Below are 10,719 nucleotides of genomic sequence, written 5' to 3' on the forward strand. Positions count from 1 at the left end.
GCAACTCACCATTATTTTAATCCTTTATTAATTTTACGATTCTTTTTTCCGATTGAATAATCAGATAAATTATTATAATTATTATTTTAAAATAAGCTGTTTTGTTATTATAATGATATAAAACCATAATTCAGGGAATTCATGTATAAAAGTGTAATTAAAAAAGGCAAAAGGCACATATTGAGTTTCATTTCGAGATTTTCAGCTCCTCGTGCTGCGTGTTGAAGGAATGGCGGATTTTCTTCTTTCTCTCATTCTGGGGTTTTCTTTTTGTAAACAAAAACATTTGCGTATACAAGACTAAATTGTGTAAATCTAAATTTATATTGTTTTTAATGAAAATTGACAACCGTGCTTAAAATACACCGATATTTTGTTGATAAGTAAAGATTTAAGCATCTGGATTATAATTCATTCATTTTGTATAATAATTAAATCACATGCATAAATTTAAATATTCAAACATTAAAAACACGTTTAAGTGTGAAAAAGCCGCAGAAAAATCATGTTTAAAAACAGATGTTACTGTTGTAGGAGACAAAAGCTATAAACAAACACACACACACACACACACACACACACACACACACACACACCCACCAGAAAACATGATTATCAACAAAAAAGAAGAAGAGATTGTGTGTGTGTGTGTGTGTGTGTGTGTGTGTGTGTGTGGTTGTGAGTATCCAAGTGTGCACACACACACATACACACACTTCATCAGTGTGTGTATTTGTGTCTGTGTGACTGTGTGTGATAGTGCCTGTGTGTGTGAGTGAGTGTGTGTTAGTGTCCCTGCGTGTGTATGTGTGTGTTTCTTATCTGATTCATGGTTAATTTTCTCACGTAAGTTTTTATGAAAAAACTTTAACTGCACAAGTGTCTGAGCAAATACACACACACACACACACACACACACACACACACACACACACACACACACACACACTTTCCCTTATAATTTATATTGTGTATTTTTTATGGAAACTCTAATTCTCTCTTTCTCTCTCTCTCTCTCCACCTCCTTTACTCTTCCCTCCACTCTGTAGTTATTTGATTGGTTCATCTGTGTAGTGTAGGACACACCCACCAGGAAATGTTCCCTCCCACTCTTTGACTTTTTCTTGATCTCTCACATTTTTTCTCTTTCTCTTAACTCACAAATTCTCAGAGCGTATCACTGTTCCACCTTTCAGCCTGCAGGACCTCACTTCCGTAAGTACTTACTCTGTGTGTGTGTGTGTGTGTGTGTGTGTGTGTGTGTGTGTGTGTATGGTCCTGGCAGTGGTTCTAGCACACGTGGAGCCGTAGGCATATAAAGAGTGACTCTGTGTGTGTGTGTGTGTGTGTGTGTGTGAGAGAGAGAGAGAGAGAGAGAGAGAGAAAGAGTGTGTGTCTGTTAGTTTAATTACCCGAATGATTTTATCCTAAATAAGGAGGTTATTCCATCAACATGCAAACAATACATTAGTGTAAATACAACAACAACAACACTAATAATAATAATAATAATGACAACAATAATAATAGTAAAAATGATGGTGGTCATGTGGAGTCTGTGAAATATATAAATTAACAAACAAATAATTACATAATGAACTAACCTATAGAAAAAGAGTGTTTAACGAAAGAACAAATGAAATGTGTAAAGAAGAACATGTGGACTGTAGAAGTACAGCAAGACTGGAGAGAGTAGTGAGACTGTAGTGAGACTGTAGTGTAGAGTAGTGAGACTGTAGTGTATGTGAGCCTGTAGTGTATGTGAGACTGTAGTGTAGAGTAGTGAGACTGTAGTGTAGAGCAGTGAGACTGTAGTGTGAGACTGTAGTGTAGAGTAGTGAGACTGTAGTAGAGTAGTGAGACTGTAGTGTATGTGAGACTGTGGTGTAGAGCAGTGAGACTGTAGTGTGAGACTGTAGTGTAGAGTAGTGAGACTGTAGTGTGAGCAGTGAGACTGTAGTGTATGTGAGACTGTAGTGTAGAGTAGTGAGACTGTAGTGTAGAGTAGTGAGACTGTAGTGTAGAGCAGTGAGACTGTAGTGTAGAGTAGTGAGACTAGTGTAGAGTAGTGAGACTGTAGTGTGAGTAATGTATAGTAGTGAGACTGTCATGTAGAGCAGTGAGACTGTAGTGTAGAGTAGTGAGACTGTAGTGTAGAGTAGTTAGACTGTAGTGTAGAGCAGTGAGACTGTAGTGTAGAGTAGTGAGACTGTAGTGTAGAGTAGTGAGACTGTAGTGTATGTGAGACTGTAGTGTATGTGAGACTGTAGTGTATATGAGACTGTATTGTAGAGTAGTGAGACTGTAGTGTAGAGTAGTGAGACTGTAGTGTAGAGTAGTGAGACTGTAGTGTATGTGAGACTGTAGTGTATGTGAGACTGTAGTGTAGAGTAGTGAGACTGTAGTGTAGAGCAGTGAGACTGTAGTGTAGAGCAGTGAGACTGTAGTGTAGAGCAGTGAGACTGTAGTGTAGAGCAGTGAGACTGTAGTGTAGAGTAGTGAGACTGTAGTGTAGAGTGGTGAGACTGTAGTGTATGTGAGACTGTAGTGTATGTGAGACTGTAGTGTAGAGCAGTGAGACTGTAGTGTAGAGTAGTGAGACTGTAGTGTAGAGTAGTGAGACTGTAGTGTATGTGAGACTGTAGTGTATGTGAGACTGTAGTGTATGTGAGACTGTAGTGTAGAGTAGTGAGACTGTAGTGTAGAGCAGTGAGACTGTAGTGTAGAGTAGTGAGACTGTAGTGTAGAGTAATGTATAGTAGTGAGACTGTCATGTAGAGCAGTGAGACTGTAGTGTAGATTAATGTATAGTAGTGAGACTGTAGTGTAGAGTAATGTATAGTAGTGAGACTGTTGTGTAGGGTAGTGAGACTGTAGTGTAGAGTAATGTGTAGTAGTGAGACTGTCATGTAGAGCAGTGAGACTGTAGTGTAGATTAATGTATAGTAGTGAGACTGTAGTGTAGAGTAGTGAGACTGTAGTGTAGAGTAATGTAGAGTAGTGAGACTGTAGTGTAGAGTAGTAAGACTGTAGTGTAGAGCAGTGAGACTGTAGTGTAGAGTAGTGAGACTGTCGTGTAGAGTAAAGTATAGTAGTGAGACTGTCATGTAGAGCAGTGAGACTGTAGTGTAGATTAATGTATAGTAGTGAGACTGTAGTGTAGAGTAGTGAGACTGTAGTGTAGAGTAATGTATAGTAGTGACACTGTAGTGTAGAGCAGTGAGACTGTAGTGTAGAGTAATGTATAGTAGTGACACTGTAGTGTAGAGCAGTGAGACTGTAGTGTAGAGTAATGTATAGTAGTGACACTGTAGTGTAGAGTAATGTATAGTAGTGACACTGTAGTGTAGAGCGGTGAGACTGTAGTGTGGAGTAATGTATAGCAGTGAGACTGTAGTGAGACTGTAGTGTAGAGCGGTGAGACTGTAGTGTATAATAATGTATAGCTGTGAGACTGTAGTGTAGAGCAGTGAGACTGTAGTGAAGAGTAATGTATAGTAGTGACACTGTAGTGTAGAGCGGTGAGACTGTAGTGTAGAGTAATGTATAGCAGTGAGACTGTAGTGTAAAGCAGTGAGACTGTAGTGTAGAGTAATGTATAGTAGTGACACTGTAGTGTAGAGCAGTGAGACTGTAGTGAGACTGTAGTGTAGAGCGGTGAGACTGTAGTGTAGAGTAATGTATAGTAGTGAGACTGTAGTGAGACTGTAGTGTAGAGCGGTGAGACTGTAGTGTAGAGTAATGTATAGCAGTGAGACTGTAGTGAGACTGTAGTGTAGAGCAGTGAGACTGTAGTGTAGAGTAATGTATAGTAGTGAGACTGTAGTGTAGAGTAGTGAGACTGTAGTGTAGAGCAGTGAGACTGTAGTGTAGAGTAATGTATAGTAGTGAGACTGTAGTGTAGAGTAATGTATAGCAGTGAGACTGTAGTGAGACTGTAGTGTAGAGCAGTGAGACTGTAGTGTAGAGTAATGTATAGTAGTGAGACTGTAGTGAGACTGTAGTGTAGAGCAGTGAGACTGTAGTGTAGAGCAGTGAGACTGTAGTGTAGAGTAATGTATAGTAGTGAGACTGTAGTGTAGAGCAGTGAGACTGTAGTGTAGAGTAATGTATAGTAGTGAGACTGTAGTGAGACTGTAGTGTAGAGTAATGTATAGTAGTGAGACTGTAGTGAGACTGTAGTGTAGAGCAGTGAGACTGTAGTGTAGAGTAATGTATAGTAGTGAGACTGTAGTGTAGAGCAGTGAGACTGTAGGGAGACTGTAGTGTAAAGGTTGGTTATCTATGTGCAGAAGGTCTGAGATTATTGAACACAGCGTCCTCTTGCTCACCTGATGGCCAGTGACCTGAAACCCACACTACCCTTTGTTGTGTTAAATCACAGCCTGTGCTGAAACTTTATTGAGAGACAAAAGTAAATAAAATCGAGTGGCAGCTTCTTCTGAAGAATGAAGTCGTTTTCAAACTGCTTGAAGAACTAATAGTGTTCAGAGCGTCTGTGGATTTAATTTCAAACCTACTAAGAAACTAAAAGATTCTAGAACTCGCCAAAGACTGAGCATGCTGCTGAATCCTTAGAGGAACTAATAAGTTCCAGATCCTGTTGAGGAAATGTGAACTTCTGGAACATTCTGAGGAACCGAAGAGCTGAAGAGATACAGAGCCTTACGCATGGAACGTTCTGAAGTTCTAAAGTATTCTCGGGCAGTGATGAGTAAAGTGTTGTGTTTTAAAGAGAATGTTTTTATGGTCCGTGTGTTTCAGAGAGATTGGAGAAGCTGCTATGACTCAGAGTAACGGTGAGACTCAGCGTCCTGGAGGACGGATTCAGCAGATCAGAGAGAGAATGACCGAGAGATCGATCCGAGCACGGAAGGCCGTGCAGAACCTCGGCGCTAAAGACGTACGATCCTGCCTCAGGAAAAACGCCTTCGTCCTCCTCACCATCGCCGCGGTCATCATCGGTGTGTGTGTGTGTGTGTGTGTGTGTGTGTGTGTGTGATCCGTTATATCCCTTATTTACCTTTATATTAATCTGCTGAATGACTCTGTACACACTTCTGTAATCTTTATATTTAATAACTAATATATATTTATATACAGCCGTCATTTCTCCTACAAATCTCAGTTCATCATTACAAACTCAACAGACCTGAAATCACCTTCTTTACATTTATTTCAACTCCACACACAGGATGTGAGTGATGTGTGTGTGTGTGTGTGTGTGTGTGTGTGTGTTGTAGGTATTGTTCTGGGGTTTGGATTGCGTCCCTATAAGCTGTCGTATCGGCAGGTGAAGTACTTCTCGTTTCCCGGAGAGCTGCTGATGCGCATGCTGCAGATGTTAGTGCTCCCCCTGCTGGTGTCCAGTCTAATTACAGGTACACAACACTACACACATTACACACTACACAACTCTACACACATCACACAACACTACACAACTCTACACACATCACACAACACTACACACATTACACAACACTACACAACTCTACACACATTACACAACACTACAGATACACACATTATACACATTACACAACATTACTCTCATTACACACGCTACACAACACTACATACATTACACAACACTACACATCACTAGACACAGAAGACACTACACTACACTACACATTTGACAGAGCTACACACAGACACCATCTAATATCTAACACAACATAATGGTGTTATCCAATGCACACAACATGGTTTGGGTACAGAGTACACACACACACACACACACGCACGCACGCACGCACACACACACACACGCACACACTCACACACACACTCACACACTCACACACACTAGAGTTTTTCCCTGCAGCACATCTGTTAATAAAATTTGTGTAACATTATAAAGAATAAAAAAATGTCTAGATTTAAATTAACTACAGAAGTGTGTGTGTGTGTGTGTGTGTGTGTGTGTGTATGTGTATGTGTGTGTAGGGCAGCAGTGGGGTGTGTGTGTGTGTGTCCTTCTTCAAACAGGCATGAGGTCAGGGGTCGAAGTGACCATAGAGCAAACAAACAAAGAACTCATTCAGTTACCAACAGATGCACACACACACACACACACACACACACACACACACACGCACACGCGCATGCACAGACACACACTTACACAAACACATGCACAAACGCATACACAAACACACACTGATTGTTCCACATTAGGTGAAATCTTATCGTATTATCTCTAAACCTGCGTTACCAAATGACTGCAACAAGTGTGAGTGTGTGTGAGTGTGTGAGTGTGTGTGAGTGTGTGAGTGTGTGTGTGTGTGTGTGTGAGTGTGTGTATCTGTTAATAGTCTTTAGAATAAGACTTTATTAGGGGTGTTACCATGGATACAAAACTTATGAGAGGAGTGCGAGAATGACCAACACAGAGCTTTCCCAGGCTTGAAAGTGTGTGTGTGTGTGTGTGTGTGTGTGTGTGTGTGTGTGTGTGTGTGTGTGTGTGTTTGCCCCATTGCCCATTTAACTTTTTACCTTATTATCCTAAACCCCCTCCACACACACAAACACCTTAATTTACAGCATTGCCGTTGTGTGCTGTGACCCAGGGCAGTGTGGGGCAGGGTGGGGCAGTGTGGGGCAGTATGTGAGGGCTGTATTTTGAGGTCGGCCATGTTGGTGATGTCAGAATGGAAGGTAAAGCGCAGTGTGTGTGTGTGTGTGTGTGTGTGTGTGTGTGTGTGTGAGATCATGGTTATCCTCCTGTTCACACACACACACACAGACACACACACATATCAATTTATGTTGTGTGTGTGTGTGTGTGTGTGTGTGTGTGTGTGTGTAGGCATGGCTGCGCTGGACAGTCGTGCGTCAGGCAGGATGGGTGTGCGAGCTGTGATCTACTACACCACCACCACCATCATCGCAGTCTTCATCGGCATCGTCATGGTCGTTATCATCCAGCCAGGAAGGGGAGGAGCCAAACCACAGTCACTCTTACAGGAGAAACTAGAGGAGGTGAATGCTGCTGACGCCTTCCTCGACTTAATCAGGTACACACACACACACACACACACACACACACACACACACACTCGTACATTTAATACACACTTTACTGATTAGAGTTTTTAACCTTTTTATTTTTTATTTTTTTTCTCTCTGACAGAAACATGTTTCCTCCAAACCTAGTGCAGGCCTGTACACAACAGGTATTACACACACACACACACACACACACACACACACACACACCAAATCAAATCAAATCGAATTTTATTCATCACATACATACACACAGGGTACGACATGCAGTGAAATGCTTTATACGACGGTCCGGCATGAGGGAATAGGATGGGGGAAAAAGAAAAAGAAGCAGATAAATAAAGTATAAAAACTATATAAAATAAAATATAAGAATATAAAATATAAAGGATATATAAATATATATAAAGATATGTATGTCTTTATATACACACTACTGTCTGTCTCTCTCTGTCCCTCACTGTATCTCTCTCTCCTGTGTGTGTGTGTGTGTGTGTGTGTGTGTGTGTGTGTGTGTGTGTGTGTGTGTGTAGTTTAAGACGCAGACGGGGAAGCGGACAGTGACGGTCAGGGTGTCGGTGAACAGCACAGTGAACTCCTCCAGTGTGGATGAGGAGTTGAGTTATGAGGAGGACATCCCGGTACTCGGCACAGTGAGCAGCATTAACGCACTCGGCCTGGTCGTCTTCTCCATGAGCTTCGGCCTCATCATAGGCAGCATGAAGGAGCAGGGCCGGCCCCTTAGGGACTTTTTTGACTGTCTCAATGAGGCCATCATGAGGCTCGTGGCCATCATCATGTGGTGAGTGAACCAGAAGGTGGGGTTAGAAGGTAATGGGGGGCCTGTTGGTGGCTACAGGGGTCAGGGGTAATGGAACTCACGTTGCTTTGCAGATGTGAAGGTGGGAAGGGTGGGGTCAGAGGTCACTATTTTCAGAAGGAGACCTCTAATGGTTTAAACACATGATACATTTAAAGTGAACTCTAAATTTGAGTTACCATTTTAGCATGCTAGCATAGAGGCCTAAATAGACCCGCCCCTTTTCACTGGACACAAGACAGAACCATCAGGCTGGTGGAACTTAACCCTCAACCCAACTATAGTTTAATATTGAATACAAACTGTAATTATAATAACCTGCAACCACCAATATTCATGAATCAAATACTAACTACAAACACATGGTTTCCACACTCGTATATTACTATAAAACACTGCCAGATTCCAGGGGAAAGATCACAGCATCCCACAGCAGAACAATTCCCAGTTCCACCTCAGTTCCAGATAATCACAGAGTTACACTGCAATAAAACAGAGAGAGGAGCAGTGCACACGGCACTATGGTACACACCAGAACTGTGAGGGAGCAGTGCTTCTCATCAGAACGTTCCTGAGTTCAAATCCCACACCACTGGGGAGGGACAGGGGGGAGAAGGATAAAGATTATTAAGACTCCTTATTGTTATATGAAAGTTAAAGATAGTGTAGAGTATAAACAGAGTGCAGAGGTGGAGTGCAACAAAGTGCAAATTCTTTACGTTATTACGTTATTAATACGTTATTAATACGTTACTGTACTGAAGCAGATTTTCCTGTTTTTCTGCTAAACTGTTCTGATATTAATATGATGTGAGAACCAGTTTCCAGTGTGACACTAAAACAGGTAGAAGTAATGGATAAGTACATGTCAGAGCCCAAACTTCTTTACTTTCACCTGAGTAAACTAAATATATTCAGTGCCTCATATATTCAGTGCCTCATATATTCAGTGCCTCATATATTCAGTGCCTCATATATTCAGGGCTGTTTGTACTTCTGCCACCTGTCAGGGTGAAATTAGAGACAAGACTCACTGTAGCAGCAGAACTAAAAGGGAGAAGCAGAAGGAAACACAGACATGAGGGATCTCTGGGATAAGAGACGACCCACCACACCACCATCAACAAACCTGAGTGAACGTGTGAGAGTGAGGAGACGACATCATCCAAATATCCCAGTTTACCAAACACTCCATATCCATGATCCCTTCAGATCTGCTCCTTTACCTCACAAACACCTACTGACTAAAGACTCCACTAAATAAATATGTGTTCAGCCTCGACTTGAACACTGAGACTGTGTCTGAGTCCCGAACACTGATTGGAAGGTTGTTCCATAACTGTGGGGTTTATAAGAGAAACATCTGCCCCCTGCTGGAGTCTTCATTATTTGAGGTACCAACAGATAGCCTGCACCTTTTGATCTAAGTAGGCGTGGAGGATCATACTGGTACAGAAGTTCACTCAGATACTGCAGCGTGAGAGCGTTAAGTGCTTTATCGTCAGTAGTAGTATTTTATAATCAGTGTGAGATGTAATTGGGAGCAGTGTAGATGATTAAAACAGGGCTGATGTGATCATATGTTCTAGATCTAGTGAGGACTCTTGCTGCTGCATTCTGAACTAACTGAAGCTTATTTCTGCACTTACTCCAACACCCAGACAGTAAAGCGTTACAGTAGTCTAATCTAGATGTTACAAAAGCATCTACTAGTTTTTCTGCATCCTGTAACGACATCATATTTCTAATCTTAGCAATATTTCTAAGGTGAAAGAAGGAGATCCTGGTGATATTATTCACGTGAGACTCAAAGGAAAGACTCGGGTCAATAATCACACCAAGGTCTTTGACAGCCGTACATGCTGAGACAGAAACACCATCCAGAGATGCTACGTAATCAGAAAGTTTACTTCTAGCTGCATGTGGTCCTAGTAAAAGTACTTCCGTCTTATCTGAGTTGAGCAGAAGAAAGTTATTAAGCATCCACTGTCTAATGTCCTTTACACACTCCTCAACATTGTTAAGCTGATCTCGCTCATCTGGCTTTGCTGAAATATACAGCTGTGTGTCATCAGCATAGCAATGGAAGCGAATCCCATGTTTATGAATAATTTCACGCAGATTCCTGATATTTTTATTGATTTGATTATGGAAAAGTTGATAAAATCATCACTGCATATTGATGTGCATCTACTAATTTTTTTTGTAAAGACATGCTCCAGCATCTAGAGTGTAATGTTTGTAAGGTTATGTAAGGTTTCTTCCTGGTAGGTGGATCATTTCACCGTGATTACCTGTGGGCACGTGTGCTTTTATCTGCACTCACACGTGTCAGTAATCTGCTTCTAAAGTGACACTGATCATAAAACCACCAGCAGCTCATGTCACATGCTGATTGTCCTAATGGGTACCTGTGGGCAGGTATGCTCCTGTGGGGATCCTCTTCCTGATTGCTGGGAAAATCCTGGAGATGGAGGACCTATCAGCAATGGGCGGCGCTTTAGGCCTCTACACAATCACTGTCATCGTAGGTCTGCTTATTCATGCCACTATTGTCTTACCCACCATCTACTTCCTGGTCACACGCAAAAACCCCTTCGTCTTCATTGGAGGTCTCCTACAGGCCCTCATCACTGCACTGGGCACCTCCTCTAGGTGAGATCCAGAATCTGTGCACTGGCACATCTGTACACCTGCATGCGCTACACCTGCACATCTGTACACCTGCATACACTACACCTGCACATCTGTACACCTGTATACACACTACACCTGCACATCTGTACACCTGTATACACAATACCTGCACATCTGTACACCTGTATACACAACACCTGCTCATCTGTACACCTGTATACACAACACCTGCACATCTGTACACCTGT

The 10,719-nt window shown here is 41.9% G+C and overlaps 1 protein-coding gene across 1 annotated transcript in view; it reads left to right on the plus strand.

Moving 5' to 3' along the window:
- Nucleotides 1-1,092: 1,092 nt before the first annotated feature.
- slc1a3a (solute carrier family 1 member 3a) overlaps nt 1,093-10,719 on the plus strand; it is a 14,254-nt gene continuing 4,627 nt past the window's right edge. The window contains exons 1-7 of the mRNA XM_046842151.1: nt 1,093-1,215; nt 4,765-4,964; nt 5,244-5,381; nt 6,815-7,022; nt 7,139-7,181; nt 7,548-7,816; nt 10,256-10,489. Of these exons, the coding sequence (XP_046698107.1) occupies nt 4,784-4,964; nt 5,244-5,381; nt 6,815-7,022; nt 7,139-7,181; nt 7,548-7,816; nt 10,256-10,489 (1,073 nt within the window). The 5' untranslated portion in view covers nt 1,093-1,215; nt 4,765-4,783. The remainder of the gene's footprint in view (nt 1,216-4,764; nt 4,965-5,243; nt 5,382-6,814; nt 7,023-7,138; nt 7,182-7,547; nt 7,817-10,255; nt 10,490-10,719) is intronic.

The sequence above is a fragment of the Silurus meridionalis genome, chromosome 27 (genome assembly GCF_014805685.1).
Source record: "Silurus meridionalis isolate SWU-2019-XX chromosome 27, ASM1480568v1, whole genome shotgun sequence".
NCBI lineage: Eukaryota > Metazoa > Chordata > Actinopteri > Siluriformes > Siluridae > Silurus > Silurus meridionalis.